Source organism: Podarcis muralis, chromosome 7 (genome assembly GCF_964188315.1).
Source record: "Podarcis muralis chromosome 7, rPodMur119.hap1.1, whole genome shotgun sequence".
In the NCBI taxonomy this organism is placed as follows: Eukaryota; Metazoa; Chordata; class Lepidosauria; order Squamata; family Lacertidae; genus Podarcis; species Podarcis muralis.
The window spans coordinates 67,890,889-67,918,330 of record NC_135661.1 but is presented as its reverse complement, the minus strand read 5'-3'; the positions used below and the strand labels follow the sequence as shown (position 1 = coordinate 67,918,330).

At 46.3% G+C, this 27,442-nt stretch overlaps 1 protein-coding gene across 1 annotated transcript; it reads left to right on the top strand.

Annotated features, from left to right (window-relative positions):
- Positions 1-361: 361 nt before the first annotated feature.
- Positions 362-16,957, top strand: CATSPER4 (cation channel sperm associated 4; the record flags this gene model as incomplete). Its single annotated transcript, XM_077932480.1, has 10 exons — positions 362-511; positions 1,415-1,516; positions 3,345-3,442; positions 5,221-5,341; positions 5,807-5,940; positions 10,746-10,938; positions 12,756-12,970; positions 13,513-13,675; positions 15,077-15,154; positions 16,862-16,957. Coding segments are annotated over 10 exons (1,341 nt in total), but the record flags the coding sequence as incomplete, so codon positions are not given.
- Between the last annotated feature and the right edge of the window lie 10,485 nt (positions 16,958-27,442).

Genomic DNA, 27,442 nt, shown 5'->3' with positions numbered 1-27,442 from the left:
TTGTCATAATCAGCTCTTGAAGAGTCTCCTAAGGTCTTCCCTTCCCAGGAACCGCTGTAGCCTCCACCTGTGCTGTAGTATCGCCGACCTTCTGTCTCCACCATCTCAGGAATAGCCACATCTCCACCCACTGCCTCCAAAATAGCCACCTTTGTATCCACAGGAAGGTCTCCCTGCATGATCACCTCTGATCTGAGGTCCATCACCAGACTCTCCATCGGTAGTGCAGTGATAAATTCAGAAGCGACCATGCTACAGAGAAAGACAGAATCAGGCAGAGAGAGACGGGAAGGCGCCGTTCCTATGATTTGAGTTCCTATGCCCAGCCTGACTGACACCCCCACAATTCTGCTCCTTCCTCCAACAGGATGACTGGGATGTGGAAGAGTTTATCTCGAAAACATGCATGGGGACATTCCTCCATCATCCAGCCTTTAGGCTGCTGCTGGCCAGCTTCATCATCCTCAACGCCATCACTATTGCTGTGCGAACAGAGCCAACCTTAGAAGAGGTGAGTTTTGACACACCAATCCAGGGCAGGGCCAAAGGACCACCGAGTGTTAAATGGGCACAGCACACCATCGACTCAGCATTATTCCCTCTTTGTTATCCCTTTGACTCTCTATTTCAGTGATAGGGAACCTGTTGCCCTCCAGATACTGCTGGACTACAACTCCCATCATCCCTCACCATGGGCTAAGCTGGTTGCGACTGATGGGAGCGGGAATCAAATAATGTCTGCAAGGCCACAGGTTCCTGAACCCTCCAGTGGACTGTATAAGTTGCATCCAACTAGGGCTTCCTCAGAGTAGGCTCATTGCAATTAACAGAGCCCCTTATTGGCACTCTATGTTTAAAGCAGTCTCATGCCACTTTAAACATGTATAAAGGTAAAGGTAAAGGGACCCCTGACTATTAGGTCCAATCGTGACCGACTCTGGGGTTACGGCGCTCATCTCGCTTTATTGGCCGAGGGAGCTGGCGTACAGCTTCCGGGTCATGTGGCCAGCATGACTAAGCCGCTCCTGCAGCCAATCAGAAGCCACGCCTTGGTTTTTGAACTATTCTGGAAGTCGAACGGACTCCTGGAAAGGATTAAATTCAAAAACCAAGGTACAACTGCAACTATAAACTGGTTGTTGCTGGTGGTGGTGGTGGTTTTTATTGATTTGTTTGTTGCTTGTATAGGATATCTTGCTTTTTAATGTTTGATATTTTGTTGTGTTTTATATGTTGCAAGCCACCCAGAGCCAGATGGGCACGATATAAATTATTTGTTATTATTCATTATTATTCATTATTATTCATTATTATTCATTATTATTCATTATTATTATTATTATTATTATTATTATTATTATTATTATTAATCTAGGGAGACTGCCAACTTTGTTCTTTCCTTCCTCTACTGTAGAAATACTTTGGCTTCTTCTCAGCCATAGATATGATTGTCATGTCTCTCCTTTTCTGCGAAGTAATCCTCAACTGGTACTATGGCTTCTCCTTATACTGGAAGGTGAGAACAGGGCACCTGCCTCAGTGCATAGATCAGCTTTGTCTGCGGGTGCTTAGTTACTCTCAAGAGAAAATAGGGTGTGGTGGCTGCAGGAAAAGGCAAATTCCATGCTAGGGATCCTTAGGAAAGGAAAACAAAATGGCTGACACCATAATGCCATTGTACAGATCTATGGTGCAACCATGTTTGGAGTACTGTTCTGGTCGCCTCACCCGAAAAAGGATATTGTGAGTCTGGGAAAAAGTTTCAGGAAAGGGCAACCAAAATGATCGAGGGGACTCCCCTACAAAGAATGGTCTCAATGTTTAGAACTTTTTAGTTTAGAAAAAGGGCACGTAGGAGGTGATATGAACCCTGGTCTCCCAGGTCCTAGTCCAGCACTCTAACCACTAGACCACACTATGGCTTTACACTATGCTAAGGCGTGCAGAAAAATGCATACTGTATATTAGAGGGAAAATGCATTTAAAATGCATTATAATAGGGGAAATTGCAAAACTACATATAAGATGTGTGTATTAAGAGAAATTTGTACTAAAATGCTGGCGAATTTCACACTGACTTAAAAAATAATAATCACAAACTGATGCAGAAATGTGGAGTGCAGAACTTAAGATGGAGAAAATGACAATTTGAGATACCGTATTTTTCACCCTAAGGGGATGCACTTTTTCCCCTCCAAAAATGAAGGGGAAATGTGTGTGCGTCCTATGGGGCGAATGCAGGCTTTCGCTGAAGCCTGGACAGCGAGAGGCGTCGGTGCGCATCGACCCCTCTCGCTCTCCAGGCTTCAGGAAGCTATCCGCAAGCCTTGCACGCCCGGCGGGAGTTCCCCCGGGTGTGCAAGGCTTGCGGGCGGCAGCCTGCAGCTCGAAGCACGGGGCGCGCTGCGGAGCACGCCCCATGCTTCGGGCAAATGTCCGCAAGCCTAGCGTGCCCGGCGGGAGGCTTGCAGGCAGCAGCCTGTTCTGGGGGCTGGGGTCGAGGGAAGCTTGGGCTTCCCCCGCACCAGCCCCGCGCCTGGGGGGGGGGGGAAATATATATTTTTTCCTTTATTCCCCCCCCCCAAATCTAGGTGCGTCCTATGGGGCGGTGCGTCCTATGGGGCGAAAAATACGGTAAACTGACATATTCTCCCACCCCTATGCCCAACATCATCCTGAGGTTCTTCAAGGAAGACTGGTATCACAGGAGTGTGCCGGTCAGTAATAACACAGTTCAAAGATAGAGTAAATTCTTTATTAACAGATTTGATTGAGTGTCAGGCCTAATGAGCAGAGCAGCTCATTCCCAGTGGTCTTCCTCCATGAAAATCAGTTGCCAAGACTTTCCCCAAGCAATCAGAGACAGCAGCTTCATGCAGCCAATCTCTCCTCCACCCTTTCCATGCCCCTTCCGGTTCTGGGAGAAATGGGGGAGGGGAGAGGGGTTTTCACTTAGTAGGAGAGGGAGACACCCCTGACCCTTTGCCAGCCTGACTCATCTCTGCCTATTGACCTCCCACACCCTACTCTCCTGCTTCAGCTTCTGCTTCTGTTTCTTGACTGCTCTCTGCCACAGACTCTCCCAGCTCACTAAGCCCTGTCACTTTTCCAACTTCCAACACCTCTTCTTCCCAATCTTCTCCCTCTTCTCCTTCTGACCACTCATTGTTCTCCCGCTGCCACTCGCCGGGCTCTGAAACTTCTTCCCTAAGGTGGTTCCCTCCACCATTCCTCTGCATCCAACCATTCCATGACAGATGGGATATAAATGTGGGAATTAAAATAAATACATTCCTTTGAGATCTTCCATATGACAATTCATTGTTCCCTGTTTCTTAACTCAGGATGGCTGGAACATAATAAATTTTTTCATTATGCTGCTTCTGTTCCTTGGCCTGATCTTTACTGCACTGAATGACAGAACAATTGTCCACATGCTCAGGTAGGAATGGAGGGCTGTCTTTGTCCCCAAAATTCTTAGGAGGTGTTGTTGTTGTTGTTGTTGTTGCTGCTGCTGCTGCTGCTGCTGCTGCTGCTGTTAAACTCCTAAAGGAGCCCAGAGCAACAAAAAAAGGGGGAGCAGCAAAACAATATTATTAGAAATAAAAATAAACATCTAAACATGTTTAAAATCAATCGTACATCCTTGTAGCTTGAGATGTAAGAAGGAACCATCATTTTCTGTTCTGCCCTGTTGTCATTGCAAACAGCCCCGTTTCTTTTCTGCTGCAGTTCATATTGTGCTAAAAACGACGTTATGCATCTTGCTGCCCACTATGCTGAGCTTCTGTAACTTACATTGTCATTATATTACAGTGGTACCTCAGGTTACATACGCTTCAGGTTACATATGCTTCAGGTTACAGACTCCGCTAAGCCAGAAATAGTGCTTCAGGTTAAGAACTTTGCTTCAGGATGAGAACAGAAATCGTGCTCCGGCGGTGCGGCAGCAGCAGGAGGCCCCATTAGCTAAAGTGGTGCTTCAGGTTAAGAACAGTTTCAGGTTAAGAACGGACCTCCGGAACAAATTAAGTACTTAACCTGAGATACCACTGTATTCTGCCTCAGACATTTTCAGTGCCAGATAAATGCAGCAGAAATGGCAGGGAGGGTAACGTAATCCATGATGCATTGCTTTGCGGATTGAAAGCCACAGCAGTAAAATGAGTTCTGTTCTGGACAATGGGATGAGTAAGCGAACACCAGCAGTTCCTGCTCCTGTTTCCATTTTGGGCAGAGTTCTTCCACATGCCTACTCATGTCCGGTGATTTCAAGGTTACAGGGAATAGTTTTTGGCTCAGCCATCAAGTACCTGGGTGAACAGGGGAGCTTTTCAATTTCTACTGAATGTTAATCATGAGGGAGACAGATGCGCCTTACCAGGCAGGGCATTCCACAAACGGGCAACTGCCACTGAGAAAATGTGGGCTGCATGCTCCATTCATCCTCTCTCATGAGGTCTGCACTCTGCACATGGTAGAGAGAGGATCCAGGTTGGTCAGATGATTTGGCCTAACACTTAATTTAGCTCTTCATCTAGGGGTTGCCCATAGTGAGAAGGGGATGTTGGACTCAGTGGGTCATTGGCCTGATCCAGCAGGCTCTGCTTCTGTTCTTACATCACTTCTGAGCAAGTGAGTAGTGAGATGTATGTTTCCGAGCACAATTCAAAGTGTTGGGGCTGACATTTAAAGCCCTGAACGGTCTTGGCCCAGTATACCTGAAGGAGTGTCTCCACCCCCATCATTCAGCCTGGACACTGAGATCCAGCTCCAAGGGCCTTCTGGCAGTTCTCTCACTGTGAGAAGTGAGGTTACAGGAAACCAGGCAGAGGGCCTTCTCGGTGGCGGCACCCGCCCTGTGGAACGCCCTCCCATCAGATGTCACAGAAATAAACAACTATCTGACTTTTAGAAGACATCTGAAGGTAGCCCTGTTTAGGGAAGTTTTTAATATTTGATGTTTTATTGTGTTTTTACTATTCTGTTGGGAGCCACCCAGAGTGGCTGAGGAAACCCAGCTGGATGGGGTATAAATAATAAATAATTCTTCTTCTTCTTCTTCTTCTTCTTCTTCTTCTTCTTCTTCTTCTTCTTCTTCTTCTCCTCCTCCTCCTCCTCCTCCTCCTCCTCCTCCTCCTCCTTTCCTGCATGCAATCTGTGTGCTCTGCCCCTGAGCTTTAAATGCAAGCACATTATTATTATTCCTCTGCTTTCCAGAGTCATGAGACTGATGCATGTTTGCACCATGGTGACTGGTCTGGCACGGATGATCCAGGTGATCCTGCAGTCCATTCCTGACATGGCTAACATCATGATCCTGCTTTTTGCCATCATGCTGGTGAGATGCTGTCAAATTCCTCTTAAGTCAGGTTGCTGAGACCCTACCTACCCGCAGACTAGAGTGGTGCATGCTCTAATGAATGAACTGAGATCCCTTCTGTCTCCTACATCTTCCTGCACCCACTCAGTGCTCCTTCATTTTGTTCTTTCACCGCTGTCTTTTCTTTTTCATTTTGGCAATCCAGGCATATGTATGATGTAGGAATGAGGGATAAAACCAGTCCTGTTTGCTTTGAAGTTGACCCGAACCAATTCACACTTTGCAAAACAATACGCAAACTGAAACAAAGGCAACTTCGAAAGTTGCGTTTTTCTGAGTTTTTCAGTGCGGCTCACCAGCAGAGGAATGTGTACAAAAATGCCAGTGCTAGGGTAAAGTGTGCCTAAAAATGCACATGTTAGTGCAAATAAAACCCGGAAACCTTCCTTATTTTTGCATCACCGTTGCTTTGTCCTTTTGCAGGTCTTCTCTGTGTTTGGTGTTACCCTCTTTGGAAGCACGGTCCCAACGCATTTTGGGAATATGGGGACTGCTTTGTACTCCCTGTTCATCTGCATAACGCAGGATGGGTGGATTAACATATACGACGACTTTGAGTGAGTAGCTTGCAAACCATGCTCAACCACAATGAACAAGGGTCACTGGTCTTCTCGGTAGTGGCACCCGCCCTGTGGAACGCCCTCTCATCAGATGTCAAGGAAATAAGCAGCTATCTTATTTTTAAAAGGCATCTGAAGGCAGCCCTGTTTAGGGAAGTTTTTAATATTTAGTGCTGTATTGTTTTTAACACTCGATTGGGAGCCGCCTAGAGTGGCTGGGGAAATTCAGCCAGAAGGGCGGCGTATTATTATTATTATTATTATTATTATTATTATTATTATTATTCCAAACAAGAGGAAGTAGTGAAACCAGATCCCTGCAACTTCCCCAGCTGCAGTGAAGCATGCATCTCCCATTTTGGTCTCTACAGCCACAGCATGTGCTGTGAATCTCCAACAGTTTAACTCTACTTCTGATGGTGCACACTTCTGCTGTCTCTCGAGACAGGCGGATGCCAACAACTGGTTCTTCATTCCAAACGAGAGGAAGGGCATCATGCCAATAAATGATGTTCTGAGTTGCAGCCATGTTAGGCTCAGCATAGTCTATGCTGACTTGTAGCAGTTCTTCAGGGATTCAGGCAGGGAGCATTTACAGCTTTACCTGGTAATGTCAGGAATTGAACCCAAGACCTTCTGTGTACAGAGCAGGTGCCATTCTACCAAGCCCTTCCTCAAGCTTACTGTCCCCTACGGTCCAGTAAAATCAGAAGAAATCCTAGAAGAAGCCAGCAGGTGGGACCCAGACTAGGTTAGTCCAACCAGGACTGGCCCTATCATTAGATAAAGTGGGGCAGTGGCCTCACATGGCAAATAATGGTGATCATGGATTGTATAAGCCAGGTTTTTGCCCTCATCATAGGAGTCAATTCCTAGGGGCTGAGGGGTCTTATGATAAAATATTATAATACTTTATATTATAATATTATATATTGTATACTATATAAATATATAAATACAGTTGTACCTTGGTTCTTGATCGGAATCCATTCCAGAAGTTTGTTCGACTTCCAAAAACATTTGACAACCAAGGCGCAGCTTCCAATTGTCTGCAGGAGCTTCCTGCAGCCAATCGGAAGCCGTGGAAGCCCTGTTGGACGTTCGGGTTCCAAAGAAGGTTTGCAAACTGGAACACTCACTTCTGGGTTTGCGGCGTTCAGGAGCCAAAACATTTGAGTTGCAAGGTGTTCAGGATCCAAGGTACGACTGTATATTATATTTGATATTGTATATTATATTATATTTGAGGTGGTCCCCTCACGTATTTTATTGTATTCTAATATAATATATTAGAATACAATGAAATATATGAGGGGGCCACCTCCCCCCAAGTTGATGAGCATTGCTGTTCCAATGGTGTGTGTGCACTGTGTCATGTGATCAATTATGTGGGGTGGGGCTTACCTGCCTCCCCCCATATTTTATTCAAGTTGGTACCCCTGACCCTCATTGACAGTGGTTAGTTGCAAAAGAGGGACAGGGCTTCTGCACATTTAATAACAAGCTATATCTGCTGAAATTCACTCTTCTCAGCAACTTAAAGGGGCAGGAGACCTGTCTTCTTTTCTTCACCAGGCCATTCTAAATGCATCCCAGATGACATTTAGGCTGGCAGTGAAAACATTCTCCTCCTGGGTGGCTTTGATGTTCATTAAGAGATGACTGAAGGCCTTAACTCTGCTTCTTTTGATTTTAAAGTTTTTAAAACTTTTAAAGTTTTTGCTTTTGTTACTTGATGGCCATTTGGCTTGATTTTGTTCTTTTATGTAAATTGCTGCCTTTTTTGGAGGGAGTTTCCTTTTTTAGTGTTAGAAAAAGCAGTATAAAATTGATTTGATGAATAGTAGAGGGCTGGTCCTAGGCTCATCCACACTGACCTTTTGGTGCATGCTTTCTAGGCACAAGTCTGTGCTTTCCTGGTCCACGCCGAAGTGCTCTTCTCTTCTTTTGCCCCACTGCTTTCCTCAAGAAAAGATGCTCTTTAATGCTGAATCAGAACAAACAGCAGTTGGGGTTCCCCAGGGATTGCCGAGAATGTTAAAGAGATGGTCTTCACTGGGAAGTAGGGGAGGTGGGTGAAGCACTTGGATGCAGATTGGAAAAGTACATATCTGCACCTAGGAATCGCAGAGGAAAATTAGGCTAGATGAGCCTTCAGACTGACACCAGAGCCCTAGATCAGGAATGAGGAGCCTGGTGCCCCCCAGACACTACTGGACTCCAAATCTCATCAGCCCCAGCCAGCATGGCCAGTAGTCATGGGATGATAGTCTAACAATATCTGGAGGGCCTGCAAGGTCCCCATCCCTGGCCTGGAGAGAAAAGGATATGGGAGCCATGGCCCCATCCTCAGAGTAGTGGCAAAGGGTTCCTGCCCACCCGCTTTGGTGATGAATGTTATGTACTGAAGTTCTCACCCTGGGCCAGCAGGGGGATACTGTAGATAGTTTTCACTCAGGTCCACATATGCAAATAAGGGATTGAAAATGACGTTCAGTGAGAGACTTCCGGGTTAGCGCCATCGGCAATGGCGGAGTTCCTCTGACTGAGAGGAACCCGCTCCGTGAAAATCGAGTCTTGCCGCCGCGGCGAAGGCGGAGACCCCTCAAAATCCCAGGCTGAGGAAGCCTGGGAACATGGGATTCGGCTGACACCCTACTCGCAGGGAAACCCTTTTTCGGGGATCCGAAGCGATGTGGGGTGAGCGGCAACCGCTACTTTTACGGAGTGAAGCCGCACAGCTGTTGCCGGAGAGCGCTGACTTTTTCCTGTGGACAATTGGACTCTAAACAAGTACCCGTGAGTAGAACGGGAAATTGGATTTAGAAACATTTTAATTTGGCACTGAAGCGGGAAGGTTCTAAACAGGAAGTCCGCCTTCCGCTTTTGTAAATAGACTGAAGCAAAAATTTGCAAGCTAATGTCTGGAAAGTCGTATATAAAGGTCTAAATTTCCTTCAGTTTTAACTACCAAAACCCCTCTTGGAAGCAGGAGAAAAGGGGGGGAATTTTGATTGTTCAAACCTGCAGGAGAGAGAGTAAAGAAAGATAAATTTCCACCGTCTCAAACCTGGGAACGGGGTGTCAGAGACAGAAATTTTTTGGGAAGTTCATTGACTGTGAATGGAACGTCTTTTGACAGATAGTTAAAGAAGAGAAACAAATTGATTCCAATGTTGCCTTTTGCATTCAAAAGAAACAAAATATTTGAAAAATGAAAGTAATTTTCCTTTGTTGGACCTGTTTTCAAAAGATGGATACAAATAGAAATTGGTTCCTCTAGAGGGAGCTTGTTAAATTGTTGCTGGAGTCGATCTGGGGATTTCACAGCTGTGGAGATTAGGATCGTGGGACCAGACTCTGACCTTGAATAAAAATGTGTTTAGAAGAAGTTTTGGTGCTTGCTTTTTGCAAGACAAGCGCTTTATTGGAGCAGATGCATGAGAAGATGGATTTGATGACTGTTGCAGTCAAAAACTTTGGACAAACGGCGAATACTCATATAGAAACCATTCAGGAACCAACCCAGGAACCTGTTTTGACAGGGCAAGTGCAGAAGATAATGGAGGAGGAGGATGCTGAACCTCAAGTAACACAAATGGAGAGACCCGAGGCCCTGCAGGAGCATAAGCCGCTGTTCTTGAAGGTTGAATCTGGAGTGGGCCAGGGGGGATCTGGAGTTGTGGGCGCTCTTAATTTTGGAGGGACTTTGAAACATGCTTTTAAATACTTTCTGGACTACACTGCTGACTGTGGGGAATGGGACTGTGGGGAATGGGCTGATCTGTTGAGGGGAGATGGAGATATTTTGGGGCTGGAGTTTCCCCGAGACCTACTCCTCAATGGGAAAGGAAAGAAACTAAGAAAGAGATCAATAAAAGACAAGGTAAAGTGCAGGTATAAACAAGAAGAAGATCTGCAGAAGGGACATGGAAAAGACTTAAGAGCCTCAGACATAAGATTACCAGGTTGATGGACTAGATGGAATGGATTGTAAGGACTGACATAACCCGAGACCAGGAAGAAGAGATGTTGGATGAAGATTGGAAGAAAGTTTTTTTTAAAAAAATTATTTTGGGAATTAGTGTAAAATTAACGAGTATTAGGGAAAATGTTGGAATGAAACTATTTGGCTTTAGTAGAAATGATATAAGGAGTTATGTAAAAATAAGTATTAAGTTTTAAGCTTTAAGGTATTATATGGTAAGATAAGGTTAAAATACATTAAGGTAAATCGACAGAATATAGTGAAAGATGGAAAGGATTTGCTGAGTTAATTAATAGGTTAGACTGTTAAGATAAATTACCCAACAAAAATTGAGAAAGATGGAAAGAATTTGCTGAAACAATTAACTAAACTAGAATACAAAAAGGGAGGTGTGAGGAGGTCGATGAAACAAGTAAATGAAAGATAAAGATATGGAATATTGGATGTGTGTTTTTTATTGTTGTATTGTTGTATTGGTTTTTATGCTTTTTTATTATCTTTTTTCCTTTTTTATGTATTGTAATGTATGTTTTGTTAAATTTTTTGTTGTTTTCTTTTCTTCTTTTCTCTGTAATTCTTAAACATTTAATAAATATCATGTTAAAAAAGAAAGAAAGTGACGTTCAGTGATTGGATGGTTACAGAAAATGGTTACTGTTGCCTTCTAGTGGAGCTCTATATAAGCAGTCTGTCTGAACCCTTCAGTTCAGTTCTGTTCTGGCCTGTGAATAAACAATAGCTGTTTGAAGAATCGCTGTGTCGTCTGATATGTTCACCCACAACTTAACAATGGCATTCCTTCTTTCCTTTACAGAAAGGAAGGTCTTGCTTTGGAGATAGGCGGGGCTCTCTATTTCTTCATCTTCATCACGTTTGGGGCCTTCATCTTTGCAAATCTGCTTGTGGCCGTGGTGACGACAAACCTAGAACGGTCTGTAAGTGAATACAAAGAGAAGAAGCAGTCGGAAGCTCATATCCTTGTCAATATGACCGACGCTGGAATGGATGTGAGTATTAATTCAAGGGCTGGAGAGGGAAGCCAGGTGGGAAATTGGCACAGAAAGATGCCATTTAGGAGCCTAAAAAAGTAAAAAGGCCTCATTCACCAGCATTTTACTAATACAATATACCCATTTTGGCATGGAATTTTGTTTAATATTGATTTTTTTGTATGCTTTTTTTGCATGTATACACATTTTCCTTTTTTTTTTTTTTTGCAATATAGAAATTTTGGTATGCAATTTTATTTAATTTGTACACAGTTTTGCCTAGCCACTTCCCCCAATGTAAAACATGTTATTTTCACTAATATATCCATTTGTAGGCACACTTTCCCCTCAAAGATGCATTTTTGTACACATTAAAAAAAGGTAAAGGTACCCCTGCCCGTACAGGCCAGTCTTGACAGACTCTAGGGTTGTGCGCCCATCTCACTCAAGAGGCCGGGGGCCAGCGCTGTCCGGAGACACTTCCGGGTCACGTGGCCAGCGTGACATCGCTGCTCTGGCAAGCCAGAGCCACACACGGAAACGCCGTTTACCTTCCCGCTAGTAAGCGGTCCTTATTTATCTACTTGCACCCGGGGGTGCTTTCGAACTGCTAGGTTGGCAGGCGCTGGGACCGAGCAACGGGAGCGCACCCCCCGTGGGGATTCGAACCGCCAACCTTTTGATCAGCAAGCCCTAGGCGCTGAGGCTTTTACCCACAGCGCCACCCGCGTCCCCACTTTGTACACATTACTCAACCAGAAAAGTACATTGAAAAATTCAGAGAAGTGTGAGTTTTGAAGAGTTGGCTATGTTTTGGCTTGCATATTATTTTGGAAAGTGTGAACTACTTAGTTTCAACCTTCACGTGAACTGAATTTCAGCCCTATCCCAACTCTCAGCTTTATTCAGTTTGCCCTTCAACATCAATAAAACAGACACAGTTATATTGTCTGAACCATTAAAAAAAATATTTGCAATCAGTCCTGTGGAATTCTTTGATGGAAACCCTAAGGAGGAAGATTTTACCACTGAGCTATATGGTTGTTCCCTCCTCAGGGTTCCAAGTATCTGGTGTGTGATTCTCATGGCTGCCAGCCAATGTGGTGTAGAGGTTAAAGTGTCAGATTAGGACCTGGGAGATCATTGGCTCCCAGTACGTTTTCGGCCCAGTATACCTGAAGGAGCGTCTCCACCCCCATCGTTCTGCCCGGATGCTGAGGTCCAGCGCCGAGGGCCTTCTGGCTGTTCCCTCACTGCGAGAAGCAAAGCTACAGGGAACCAGGCAGAGGGCCTTCTTGGTAGTGGCACCTGCCCTGTGGAACGCCCTCCCACCAGATGTCAAAGAGAACAACAACTACCAGACTTGTAGAAGACATCTGAAGGCAGCCCTGTTTAGGGAAGCTTTTAATGTTTGATGCATTACTGTATTTTAATATTTTGTTGGAAGCTGCCCAGAGTGGCTGGGGAAGCTCAGCCGAATGGGAGGGGGAATAAATAATAAATTAATAAAAATTAATTAATAATCAGGGTTCACAGCCTCACTCAGCCAGGAAACTCCCTGAGTGACCTTGGACTATCCAGTGCCTCTTAGTCTGACTCTACTTAATAGGGTTGTTGTGAAGATAAAAATGCAGAAACAGAGAACCATATATGCCACTTTGAGCTCCTTGGAGGAAAGGTGGAATATTGAATGGAGTTTTAAAAATGTTTATTTTTAAATAAAAATACACTAGGGAGACACTAGGGGGGGGAAAGCTCAGTGGATTGGGGTGGCGCCTGTCATTTTATGACACTGGAACAAATACAGGGACCTAACTATATTCCTCCTTGAGCAGGAAGGCAGTGATGATGATGATGAACCAAGTCACCAAGAACCTCTGCATGTCAGAGAGGTCATGCGTGCTACACCCATGGTGCACCACCAGAACTTGCTTAGCCTTGGAAACTTGGGCAACCTGAATGAAGGCACCTGCGAAGAACTCTGCGTTGTCCTGGAAGCAATCCACGAGAACCTGAAGGCGTACCGGGTGATCCGGGATGAGATTGACCAGTAAGTCTTGCCTGTTCTCCTGAAGGTTGAGAAGCACCTCAAATATCACTTCCTAAGAGCTGACTTGGCCCCATCCCCAAAGCCAGAGTAAGGCAACCTGGTGGCCTCCAGGTGTTTGTTGGACTCCAACTCCTAGCAAACCCAGCAAGCAGGGTCAGTGGTCCAGGATTATTGGAGTTCAGCAGCATCTGGAAGACACCCCATTGGTCCTTCCTCTTGAGCTATGGCCCGTCCCTGGGAAATCTGTGATCCTGTTACTTTTTTCTTTTTCTTTAAAGCAGCTAAAGTGGGTGGAGCAAACTGGACCAGGAGTGCAGCAGAGGGAGGGAGGTGTTTAAAGTCTTCCCTAACTGCTTCCCTGGCCTCCCCTTCCCCGCCCCCCAGGAGCTGCTATTAGTCACACATATCTCAGGTGTCAAAGGCCAAGGTAAAGAGATATGTCTTCAGCATAGAATTGAAACTATAGTGAAGGTGCCAGGTGCACATCTTCGATGGATGAAGCAAGTCTCCAGCATTCTTTCTTCTGTGGTTACTCTCCACAGTATAGTCGATGAAGTGAGGTCCATCAAATTCAATGTAGATCAGGAGCAAGAGGTGGTTCTGCGAAACATCCGTGGATCTAACATCTCGGAGAGTATGCTTAATGCGGATCCCACGCAACCAAAGGGTGGCGATGTTCTCAGTGCAATGTTTAGCCTGGAAAAGGTACGGTTGCTTTTTCATGCCTTTGAAGGCAATGCGGGGAGCAGGTCATTCCACATCAATCAACATTACTTCTATCCCAAGTCATTTTCCTCGCTCAAGGGCAGCCAAGGTGCTGCCTTCCATTTGTCAATGGGCTCCAACTCCCATCAGGCCCTGTCAGGGCCAGCCCACCCATAAGGCAAGGTGAGGTGACTGCCTCAGGTGTCAGGATCCACAGGAGCAGCAGATCTCAATGTAGATACTCATGCCCTCCCTCCTTGTTCCTGATGTAGATATTCACTCACCCCTTCTTCCCTGGGGGGAGAGGTCACCATTTTGTGGTCCACCTCAGGTGCCAAAATGTATTGGGCCAGCCTTGGGCTCTGTGGTGGGTCTCGGGAAACTGATTAAAAAAAAAAAAAAACACAGAGCTTGCAAGCCCAAAGTCCTAGAGGAGTAGAAAGGAACAGGTTGTATGTCTTGCACTGTTGGAAAGGGACTGGGAAGCACTTTTGTCTGGTGAGCCATTATGCCAACAGGCCCATCTCCTGGCATCACACGGCACAGGTAGGTTTGAGCCTACCAGAAAGCAGTAGGGCTTGAATGCGCTCTGAACAGAAACAGCGTGGAAGGCAAGAGTTGCTACCAAGGAGCTATCAGGAGTGCATGGCTTAGAACACATTCCCAATTGTCGCTTTGCACAATTGGGGCTGTTTAAATTTGGCACCCTGTTGTTTTGGCCAGCCTTTCAGGCTTAATTTGGCCCATGGGCTGAAGGTCCCCCTCCCCTGCAGTATAAATCCTGTCCTCAAACCCAGTGGGCTTCAGCCTGACCACATGCCACACTCTTTGAACCCATTCGCACTCTGCATCTAGAGCAGCATCATACTGCTTTAAAGAGTCATGGTTTCCCCCAGATAATGCTGGGAGCTGTAGATTCTCATGGATGTGGAGACACTTATTCCTCTCGTGGAATTACAATCCCCTGAGCGATTTAACAACTAGTCCCTCTTCCCAGGGAACCCTGGGAATTGTAGCTCTGTGGGGATTCACTGGGGGAAGCCATGGATGTTTAAAGTGGTCTGAAGCCAACTGCATCTAAATCTAAATCTCAAGGTCAAGGGTTTGAGCTCCACACTGGGCAAAAAAGATTCCTGCATCGCAGGGGGTTGGACTAGAATTTATTTTGGGGAGCCAAAGGAGTTGGCTCCTATGCACAGACCTCTCATTTGCTCCTGCTCTGGCTCACCAAACACCTCCATCTCTTTTACACATTGAAATGGACACAGGTACATGTTCTGGGTCCCCAGTCTAGACATGGCCACTCTGGACCTCTGTGGCCCAAGCCAGCAACACACACACACACACCCAAAAAATTCTCTCTGAAGATTGCCCTCATTCTTTGCCTTCTTTCTCTGGCAGATGAACCCGGACGTGGAATTCCAAAAGGGAGGGGTGAAATCAGCTGCCATGAGAGTACGGCGGCAGTCTACGACTCCGGTAGGTAGATCAGCAGCTTGTGGTCCTTCTTACGTGCCGCAAAAGAAATAGGTCCAAGGGGAACTTCTGCACACAGTGCCAAGTTAGACTATGGAATCCCTACCTCCTCCTCACAAGAGGCCGTGATTTGATAGTTCCAGGCTATCAATGTAGACGAACTTTGATGGCTATGCTCTGCTTCCTCTGTCAGAGCCAGTAATATTCTGAATGCCAGTCGCTGGACGCCACAGAGGGGGAAAGGGCACTTGAGCTCAGGTCCTGCTTGCAGGTTTTACACAGGCATCTAGGACTGGGCAGTTTTCAATATCATGATATATCACAAGCTAACCATTGTGATATACCGATATAACATGACCTCAAGGTCTGGGGCTGTGGAGGGAGGGAGGGAGGGAGGGAGGGAGGGAGGGAGGAAGGAAGGAAGGAAGGAAGGAAGGAAGGAAGGAAGGGCAATCTCCTGGTTGGGCTGTCTGCCCTGGCGTACCCAGCAATCCCAGCAATTGCCTCTTGCAGTGGCTGGGCATGAATGCTTTGTTTTAAAGCTCTGTCTGGCGATATACTGTATTGTCATTCTGAAACAGTTGTCGCAATCTGAACTTGAAATCAGTTTCAGATGATTTATTGATATACCACCCACTCTGGTCGGTCACTGTGAGGAGAGGATCCTGTGTTTGGTGGCCCATTGGCCTGATCCAGCAGGCTCATCTTAATTTCCCTTTTTGTGTTATGCTCTAAGTGGTTTTCATACTGTAAAATCACAACATTTATATATTATCATTTATATACCACTTAATTCTCGAAAGCTCTAAGCTACATACATAAAATACTCTTTACAATACTGATATAATCAGATGTGTTGCTCTGTCCCAGTTCCTGCCACTTGATCCAGAAGCTGCAGTTAGTGCAGCTCTTTTTGGTGCTTGCTAAAAACATTCCTTTTTTGACAAGCCTGCCGATCAGAAGGCCGGCGGTTCGAATCCCCATGACGGGGTGAGCTCCCTTTGCTCAGTCCCTGCTCCTGCCAACCTAGCAGTTCAAAAGCACATCAAAGCGCAAGTACATAAATAGGTACCGCTCCAGCGGGAAGGTAAACGGCGTTTCTGTGTGCTCTGGCTCGCCAGAAGCAGCTTAGTCATGCTGGCCACATGACCCGGAAGCTGTACGCTGGCTCCCTCGGCTAATAAAGTGAGATGAGCACCGCAACCCTAGAGTCGTCCACGACTTGACCTAATGGTCAGGGGTCCCTTTACCCTTTACCTTTACCCAGATTCTTAGAAAGCTTAAGCAATTTTAATCTGCTTCAGTATTTTAACTTTTGTATGTTTTAAAGGAGAGTTGTAAATTTTACTTGACTTTACTGTTTTGTTTTTTGTAAAACACTTTGAGGGGCTTGGGTTGTTTGTTCATTTTTTACAACTGAGTGGTGTACACATTTTATGAAATAAATAATAAAACAGCAGGTGAAAAATGTATGCAGATTTATCTTCTTTTTCTAAAGGCATTTCTTCTTTTCTGGCAAGGCACAAACAGTGACCCTGGAAGAGGAGATACCAAGCTGGGATTAATTGGTCATCTCCGGATACCATTTAAAACTCTCCCCCCACCCACCCACAAATAAGCTAGTCAGGGTGCATAAAGCTTAAATAATATTCCATCAGCTGCACTCTTTTCCCTACTCATGTTTCGTATTTTTCTTGTTTCTTCAACAAGGTGGAGACGGCAACAAGACCTCCAAAGCCTGAAGCTCATCGGTTGAGTTTGGTAAGACTTAAGAAACCTATACTGTGGATGCTATAACATTCATTATTCATACAGCTATCCCATGTGTTCCTGTGAGTGACAGAGAGGGTTTTCAAGCTGCTTGCTGAGGGCCCCTCTAGACTGGAGTGAGGGTGTTTGTGGGTGTCTTCTGCAACATTTCATTGCTGCAATAACACTGCATTGTTGTTGTTTAGTCATTTAGTCATGTCCGACTCTTCGTGACCCCCCGGACCAGGCACTCCTGTCTTCCACTGCCTCCCGCAGTTTGGTCAAACTGATGCTGGTAGCTTCGAGAACACTGTCCAGCCATCTCGTCCTCTGTCGTCCCCTTCTCCTTGTGCCCTTAATCTTTCCCAGCATCAGGGTCTTTTCCAGGGAGTCTTCTCTTCTCATGATGTGGCCAAAGTATTGGAGCCTCAGCTTCACAATCTGTCCTTCCAGTGAGCACTCAGGGCTGACTTCCTTCAGAATGGATAGATTTGATCTTCTTGCAGTCCATGGGACTCTCAAGAGTCTCCTCCAGCACCATAATTCAAAAGCATCAATTCTTCGGCGATCAGCCTTCTTTATGGTCCAGCTCTCACTTCCATACATCACTACTGGGAAAACCATAGCTTTGACTATATGGACCTTTTATATGGCACCATTGGCACATCATTCCACTTTATCTTAAATGCTTCTCTGATGATACTCCTTTATTGCCACCTAGAGGGGCACTGTGGTTATAAGTGATCACACATTGCAAGATCTCCCACGATGGGAGCTGCCCGTCCTTCGCCATGGGTTCTGACAAGATTCACAAATTGTGCAGAGTGATCAGAACGGTGACAGAAGCTGGAGGTTGTGCCCTAGTCCCGTCCCCCCCCTTGGAGGTTACATTCACATAGAGCTTTGAGGACCAAAGAGGGCTTGCACTCCAACATGCTCTGTAGGAAAATAGAGTAAGACAGTCCCTGTTTAAAAGACAGCCTCCAATGACCTCGGAGCACAGGAACCAGACCGAGGCATGCAAATGTCAAGAAATGGATAACAGAAAACCTCCGCTCCTTCAACCACATCCCTGGCCTTGGTTCTTACTTCCCACATACAGTAACCCTCTTGGAGGGTGTTCCCAGTCTATGTGTCTGGAAAATGTGTGACTGGAAAATTGGGACATTCATGCCAGCCTCATACCCCAGTGTCCACATGTCTACACAATGTCTAAAGGGGAGCACGTTCAGCTATAAATGCATAGGCTCCTCTTTTAGTCATTCATTCATTCAATATCTCACCTTTCTCCCAGTGCAGGATCCAAGGTGGCTCACAGCATAAATCAAAACAGATAACTAAATACAAACAATTTGAATATATATATATATATATAGAGAGAGAGAGAGAGAGTGCAACCCTATTAAAAATTGAACAGAAAAACCTTCCTCCTCCAAACATAAAATTAAGAACATCATCCATCTGCACAAGACACTGCCACAACAGCCAGTTGGTGGTCAAAGACCTTCCAGTGAAAGGAAAGCAGAGAGGGCCTAGCTTACCATGGAAGGGAGCTTCACATTCTTGGAGCCACCACCAAGAAGGCCCTTGCATTGTTGCCAAATTTTCCTGTGAAGGTGGCGGGGCTGAGAGAAAAGCCTCCCTGCAAGGTCTCAAAACCCAGGTGGGCTCCTATAGGGAGGTATAGTCCTTCAGGTAGCTTTGACCCAAGCCATGTAGGGCTTTGTAGGTCATCCCCAGCACTTTTCAGATGGGGGATGTGCCGTGGTGGAGCCAGCTGGTGTGGTCCAGGCTTTTCCCTCCACACACTCCTTGATTGTAATGGGTTGGGGGTGGCTTTAAAAGGTGGTTGTGGCAGAGCCAACACAAGTGTCTTTGGCGGCACACTTTCCCTTATACCTTGTGTTTCTCTTCTTTGCTCCACCACACTCTAGCCATCAGAGGCTCCACCGAAACCTTCAATCCATCGGTTGAGTTTGGTAAGGCTGTAGAAACGTATCAGTTAGACGATGTACAGTTGACACCTTTTTGGTGCATGCCTGTGAATGGCATAGCAGGATATTAAGCTGTTTGGCTTAGGGCCGGGAAGGGACCAAGTCAAGCTCAGTGCCATCATGTGGTGGCATTTTGGTCATCTTGAGATCCAGTGGATCCAAACCCACCATAAAGGTAAAGGTAAAGGTACCCCTGCCCGTACGGGCCAGTCTTGACAGACTCTAGGGTTGTGCGCCCATCTCACTCTAGAGGCCAGGGGCCAGCGCTGTCCGGAGACACTTCCAGGTCACGTGGCCAGCGTGACAAAGCTGCATCTGGCGAGCCAGCGCAGCACATGGAAACGCCGTTTACCTTCCCGCCAGTAAGCGGTCCCTATTTATCTACTTGCACCCGGGGGTGCTTTCGAACTGCTAGGTTGGCAGGTGCTGGGACCGAGCAACAGGAGCGCACCCCGCCGCGGGGATTCGAACCGCCGACCTTTCGATCGGCAAGCCCTAGGCGCTGAGGCTTTTACCCACAGCGCCACCCGCGTCACCATAGTCACACCCTATTCCTGAAGTGCCCAGCTATGGGGTGAAGTCTCCCAGCAGTACTTCACACACACCCCTTGCCCTGGTAGTACTTCCAGGTGACTGGGGGCGGCCGCCGAGACCACATAACACCAGTCTTGAAAGACCTACATTGGCTCCCAGTAGGTTTCCCAGCACAATTCAAAGTGTTGGTGTTGACCTTTAAAGCCCTAAATGGCCTCGGCCCAGGATACCTGAAGGAGCATCTCCACCCCCATCGTTCTACCCGGACGTTGAGGTCCAGCGCCGAGGGCCTTCTGGCGGTTCCCTCATTGCGAGAAGCAAAGCTACAGGGAACCAGGCAGAGGGCCTTCTTGGTAGTGGCACCCGCCCTGTGGAACGCCCTCCCACCAGATGTCAAAGAGAAAAACAACTACCTGACATTCAGAAGACACCTTAAGGCAGCCCTATTCAGGGAAGTTTTTAATGTGTGACATCTTAGTGTATTTTTGGTCTTTGTGAGAAGCCGCCCAGAGTGGCTGGGGAAACCCAGCTAGATGGACGGGGTACAAATAATAAATTATTATTATTATTATTATTATTATTATTATTATTATTATTATTCCACCCAGTACTTCTGCTCCCTTTCAGCAGGCAGAACCAGGAACTCCACACCAGTAGGAAAACACCAACACCAGTCCATGGGGCCGTGGAGGCTAGTGGAGCTCCCTTCACTGGGTGAAGGGAAACCTCTACCTCAGTCAGAGCAGTGAATTGAGGGTGTTGGATTGCACCCTTACTATATGATTTCCCTCAATACCAGGGGTGGAGAACCTCTGGCCTGCCACCAGTCCATCTTGGGCAAGCCTTGCCCAAGAGGTGCAGGCTAGAAGCCTTTCCTTATATTTCGGATGCGACTCCCCCATTTTACACATAATGAAGGTCTGGGGGAAGTGGAGGCTGCTCCATTAGGGAAAGAGGGGCACTGCCCCACGAAGCTGCCTGCCTTCTTACTTACAGCCAGTCAGAGGGTAGCTCTGCCTGTGATTGGCTCCACTAAACAATGGTTTCCCCGCCTTCTGCCCTACCAGTCCCAATGGGCACCAGCCAGTACTGACTGGGAAACGGAGCAATAAATGGAGAGGTTGGGGAAGAGCAGAATTGTGTCATGCAGACAATACTGAGCAAGATGCAGAGGGTCTTATTCTGCATACAGCAGCATCCTATGTCCCCATGTTTTTGGATATTCACAACATGTTGGATTGCCATATCGGAGAGTTGTCACATGTGAATGTCAACATCTAACTTTGGATGTACCGTCATATCAGAAATGGTGTGCTAAGACAAGGGCGTGAAATGTTTTGCAAAACCTTTTACTGGATTCTTTTTTTTACTACATTTTTATATTGTGCATTTACGTTTTGCTTGTGGTTTTCCTATTGTAATTTAATGGTGTTGTTATATCAAACAGCATATAACTTAAAGCCATAATAATAAAAGAGGGGTGTGTGTTTATGTCTTCAAAAGGCGGCTGTTCCACACGAGAAGCCAAAATGAGCTTCCTTTGCCTGCAAGCTTTTCCTTATTTAGGTTTTCCATTTTTCTCTTCTTTTTTTTCTCCACACCCCCAGCCAGGACCATCTGTATCAAAAGTTCCAAGTACTCAGATTAATTTGGTAAGTCTGTAGAAACATATATTGCAGAAGACACCACTTTCATTATTTACCCCTTGACAGCCTTTTAGTGCATGCGGATGAGTTGATGAAGAGGAGCTTAAAACTGTTTGGCTTTGTGGATTAAACACAGGGCGCAATGTCCTGCTTGAAATGTCCTTTGTCACCTCAGACTGCAGATGAGGAAGGGAGGTGGGGAATCACAATTTTGTATACTGCCCTAGGTAAAATAAATAAAAGCCTTCAGCAAAAAACAAAGGCACCCCGTTTGTCACATTTCCATCCCCTCACATGAATTTCAAATTCTCACCATTTAGATAACACGACATCAGGTGTGGGAAAGCTTTGGCCCTCTAGACATTGCTGAACTACCACTCCCAGCATCTCTAGCTGTTGTCCATGCTTGCTTGGGCTGGTGGGAGTTGGAGTTCAGCAGCATCTAGGGGGCTAAAGCTTTCTGGCACCTGCACTAAGGGCCCACCCACACCCCCAACGTAATGTGGATTGTGAACCCCTTGCAGCTCCTTTAGTTCCCTCTCTGCCATGTGGCATTCTCCTCCAACGACCGCTGTCCTCCATTTTCCTTCTGGGGGTGTGGCAGGGGTGGGACCAGAGAGGTGAGGGGACTGGATCCTAAGCCTGTTCCACTCAGGCACATGATCTAGCAACCTGGCCTAGACCAGGCTTAGTTTAAAGGTTTAGTTTTCCCTTTGCCAGGCTTTAGGAAACAGGGTTTGGGTCTGGTGTAACATTACACTGGATTAAGTTTCGCCAGCTTGGCTTATGCCAGTTTCTTGCGCGTAGGATTGCTCTCTTGGTCAGTGTGAATTCTGTTCTATGCCACAGGCACTGGGATGAGGGAGTAGAATGGACTGACTTGCTTCAAGCACAGGCGGGCAGCCACTTATCCCACAATGTAGCAAACAGGAAAAAAACAACCAACCTGCAATAGAAAGCTGCTTCATTGGGAGCAGCTTGGCTGCACTTTTTCTCCCTGCTGTGCTTGTTCTTTACTTGCATGGAGACACAATGCTCCCCATGTCTTGTTTTGTTTTCAAAGGCATACTGAGAGATGGCGAAGCAACCAGGTGCTATTGGACTGCAAATCCCATACCACCCCTAACCGCTGGGCACACCAGCAGGGGCTGATGGGAGTGGAAGTCTAACACGAATCAGTATGGCATCGTGGTTCAGGTGTTGGCCTGGGACAGGTGTGGGGAACCTTGGCCCTCCAGATGTTGCTGAACTACAATTCCCATCAGCCCCAGCAAGCCTGGCCTGGCCTAGTCTCAGACTATTGTAAGATCAAACAAGTATTAGATGGGAAACAGCTGCTTTTAGAGATCTTTCAAAACATGTGTTTCCCCTAGCTCCGGGAGCACAATGGAGGCTGGTTCCTTTGGGTCAATGGAGCACTGCTCCAACTTCAATATGCCCCCTTCTGCCTGCCTTCTTATTTACAACCAGCCCAGGATGGAGTGGCAGCACTCCTGTTAGCTTCCTCCTCAGCCTAAGTGTCACCCTTGGAGAAATCAGCATTGGGGGGGTGGGAAGGGGACAAGAATCAGTTGACTCTGCCTGTCATTGGCTCTGGCCCTACCTACCACCCTGTCAGTTCCAAAGGGCACCAGCCAATACCGCAACAATGTGAGTTGTAGGGCAAGGAATAGTCTCTGCGTGAAAAGAGCATTTGGAAGCCTCTGATCTTTGACAGCCCTGCATCTTTGATGGCCTCTGGTGGCCACAGGAACTAGAGTTTATTGGATGGGGGGGGTAAGAAAGTGCAGGGAGGGGTGCAAATGCATTCAGATATATTTAACAGATTCCAGGGAACCTCTGGAGCTTCAGCCCCATTCCAGCCCAACCCTCAGTGCTGCACATTAGGAGCCAGGAAGAACCATAGTCGGAAGGGATCCCAAAGGTCATCCAACCCCCTGCCATGCAAAGAGTTTTATTGCTGCCTGTACACATTCTTACTGGTGTTTTGCATTTTCTTCCTTGTTTCTCCATCCCCCAGCCACCAAGGTCGGCGGACAGCAGCCGCAAGCTGCCACCAAGGTCTGAGGACAGCAGCCGCAAGCCGCCACAAAGCTCAGAGGACAGCAGCAGCAAGCCTCAGGATAGCTTGGTAAGAATGTAAAGCCAAACACTGCAAGATGAAACAACATTGGTCAGCAACCCCCTAAGCAGCCTTTAACAGCGGATGCACATCTCTATTGTCAAATTTAACAAAGGAGAAAGATAGGAGATAGACTATTAAAAAAAAAAAAATAGTACAGGGAAAAGTATAATAACAGCACCCACTGTCAGCTCGCATTGAGAATGCAGTAGCGACCAGTACTTCCAGCTAAAATTGGACATAAAAATTGTTATAAGTCCTCCAGATGTCCAGAGAGGAACCCACGTGAAACTGGTGTTTACAAAAATATATTCAAATGTAGCAAAGGCGGTGAGGTCCTCAGACTATTGCCTAATGGATGGTGGGCATTTATCCTTCCAGGCTCAAAATTTAAGTCTCCTGGCAACCACAAGACCTCACCACATTCACTTTTGCTGTCTTGCTGTTTATCCTCACACAACAGGAATATAGTTAAAAAGAACACGGTCATCCTCCAAATGTCAAAAGTTTGGCCAGTGTAAGATTTATATGGACAATAGCTTCAGACCAAAAATAACATATCACTTGACATGCCCACATCATATGCCTTGAACTTCCAGCACTTCTCTGCATGAGAAAGTGCCTTCCTAAAGAAATGTTATGAAGTCCAAGCTACCATTTTTGCCTGTTCAGTCTCTGTTTCATATCTAGAGAAGCCACAAAGCTCACCTGGTGACTTCCAGCCCATTGCTGTATCTCAGCCTAAGCTGCCTCACAGGGGCCTTGTGGGGATAACATGAAAATTCAGAGAGCCATGGACACCACCTTTAGCTCCTTGGATGAAAAGTGGAATATCAATGTAACAAATGTAATACATAAATAAATATAATTATAATCAATCAACCCATGCCACTCGTCCCCAGTCCAGAATGGGACCACAGCAGACGCAAAGGGTTAAAAATGTCCAGAAATATAATTTTTATCTTTATACTGGCAGCATCTCAGAATTCTGGTGTGTGTTTTTAAAAATTATGGGATTACTGTTGCCATTTGTAGGTGTTTGTTTTTCATGCTGATACTGTATTATTTAATTTTGTGCTGTATTTTATTTTTTAAACTGAATTGGATATAGAATCATAGAATTCTAGAGTTGGAAGGGATAATGAGGGTCATCTAGTCCAACCCCCTGCAATGCAGGAATCTTTTGCTCAACAAAGGGCTCGAACCTGCCTCTCTCAGATTAAGAGGACTAAATTAGTACGTGACTAATAATGTAAAGAATAGATCAATTTTTAAAATGAAAGCCCCACCACCACATGGCCTGGGGTCTAGCTGATGGGGAGGAGGAACATCTACAATTCTAAATCCCGGACAAGCCCTATATTTATTGCAATACTAAACGATGAGTGAACATTCCTATAGTGTCGGTTTTTATCTCTTTAGAGAGCCAGTGTGGTGTAGTGGTTAACAGCGGTAGTCTCGTAAGCTGGGGAACCAGGTTCGCGTCTCTGCTCCTCCACATGCAGCTGCTGGGTGACCTCGGGCCAGTCACACTTCTTTGAAGTCTCTCAGCCCCACTCACCTCACAGAGTGTTTATTGTGGGGGAGGAAGGGAAAGGAGAATGTTAGTCGCTTTGAGACTCCTGAAGGGGAGTGAAAGGCGGGATATCAAATCCAAACTCTTCTACATTGTGAGCTTTCCACCCAACTGGCAAGGTCAGGGAGCTGTCCAGTGAGCTAGTGATCAATAGGTTTCAGATAGCAATGGAGCTGTCCAGCACAGCGAGATAAGATGCTGCATCAGCAGTGGTTAGACCCCCCAACTAAGCAGCCCTACAGCTAGCACTGCTGTTCCATCCCTAGTCTTGTGGCCAGAATGAGAAAAGGCTGCCTAAATCCATCTGACATCAGGACCCATTAAAAGCAGAGGAGAGCAGGAATATGTGAGATAAATTAAGGTTACCTGATTTTTCCCCAATGAATCTGGGGACACTTTTCAACTTCAATAGGAATGATAGGATTTTGTCAGGAGACTGATTTGTAAATCCAGGGACTGTCCCTGGGAAACGGGGACGTCTAGTAACCTAAAGATAAATGCTTTGACCCATAGACACTTTTCCAGTCGTATAGGGAAGTCCAAAGGGTGCCTCCTTGCTTCGGAGAGGCATTCACCGGCTTAAAGCAGGACTGGGGGACCTGTGCCTCTCCAGATGTTGTTGGACTCCAACTCCCATCAGCCCCAGCAAGCATGGGCAGTGGTGAGGCATGATGGGAGTTATAGTCCAGCATCTGGATGGCCACATCCCTGGCTTAAGTATGGAGGTGTAGACTGGAGGCAGGGCAGTGGGTTCCTGATAAAGCTATCCTAGGCATGTCTACTCAGAAATCAGTCCTATTGCGTTCAGTGGGGTTGGAAACCTGTGGCCTTCCACTGGAAAACAGGAAGAAATGTGGTAACTGCCTTATACTGTCAGGCCAATGGTTCATTATAGCTGACACTGATTGGCAGTTGCTCTTCAGGGCTTCACATGGGGAACTGTCCCAAGTCTACCTCGAGATGTTGAGGATTGACTTTCTGCATGCAAGGCAGATGTTCTACCACAGAGCCACAACCCTTCCTCTATTATCCCCCAGATGCTCTTGGACTCCAGTTCACATAAGCCTCAGCCAAAACATCCAATGGTCAAGGATGATAGGCGCTGTAGTCCATCAACATCTGGAAGGCCACACTTTCCTGTCCCTGCAGCAGAGGATTACAACCAGTAGAAGCTGTTTCTCATACTTTTAGGGGAAGGCAGGTTCTAGGATCCAACAAGAGCTGTGCGGGGGGAGGGGGAATTTGTTTTTTCAATCCCACCTGCTGTTGAACCCAGTGGAGTTTTGACTATACGCAGTTTCACATATACCTGAGAACATAACCCCTGCAAACGTGGGGAGATTGTATTATGATAATTTTTGCAGTGCAATTGAAAATGAATCTCTTGCTGTTTGTCTTTTAGTATCCCTTAATTTCAGTTGATTTTTCAGCAATAGCTATGGACCAGAATTGATAAAACCAAACAAATCCTTATTTATCCCTTTAAAATATTTCTGTTTTCTTACCATAACCATTCTGGCCGAATTAATAATGAATATAAAACCAATGCTGTATCCAAACTGTGTTCATTTGGCTCATCCTATCTCCCCAGTACACCTGCCAACCTAGCAGTTCGAAAGCACCTTCGGGTGCAAGTAGATAAATAGGGACCGCTTACCAGCGGGAAGGTAAACGGCGTTCCATGTGCTGCGCTGGCTCGCCAGATGCAGCTTGTCACGCTGGCCACGTGACCCGGAAGTGTCTGCGGACAGCGCTGGCTCCCGGCCTATAGAGTGAGATGAGCGCACAACCCTAGAGTCTGGCAAGACTGGCCCGTACGGGCAGGGGTACCTTTACCTTTACCTTTATCTCCCCAGTAATGCTAACAATGGGATTGGTATCAATTCTTGTTTGTTTTTAATTTCATAGAATCATAGAATCATAGAGTTGGAATAGACCACAAGGGCCATCGAGTCCAACCCCCTGCCAAGCAGGAAACACCATCAGAGCACTCCTGACATATGGTTGTCAAGCCTCTGCTTAAAGACCTCCATGAACACCACCTCCTAAAAAGAAAGGGTTTCACGTATACTGCCTCCCCCCCCCCATTTAACCTTTTCTTCTTTACTTCTTCACACCACAGGCTGTCAGGCCAGGGCACAGGGCTCGCAGGCGTCGGGAAAGCATAGTAAGACTTGATAGACATATGCATTTCAGATGTATATTTTTATATTTACAGAATTATTTTTATATTATTTATATTGCTGCACACCATGATGTTATGTTGTATGAATTGGCAGTATATACGCAGGTGGCGCTGTGGGTTAAACCACAGAGCCTAGGGCTTGCCGATCAGAAGGTTGGCGGTTCGAATCCCCACGACGGGGTGAGCTCCCGTTGCTCGGTCCCTGCTCCTGCCAACCTAGCAGTTCGAAAGCACATCAAAGTGCAAGTAGATAAATAGGTACCGCTCTGGCGGGAAGGTAAACGGCGTTTTCGTGCACTGCTCTGGTTCGCCAGAAGCTGCTTAGTCATGCTGGCCACATGACCCGGAAGCTGCACGCTGGCTCCCTCGGCCAACAAAGCGCGATGAGTGCCGCAACCCCAGAGTTAGCCACGACTGGACCTAATGGTCAGGGGCCCCTTTACCTTTAAATTATTTTATACATAAACTCCCTGCAGGGTTGCTGT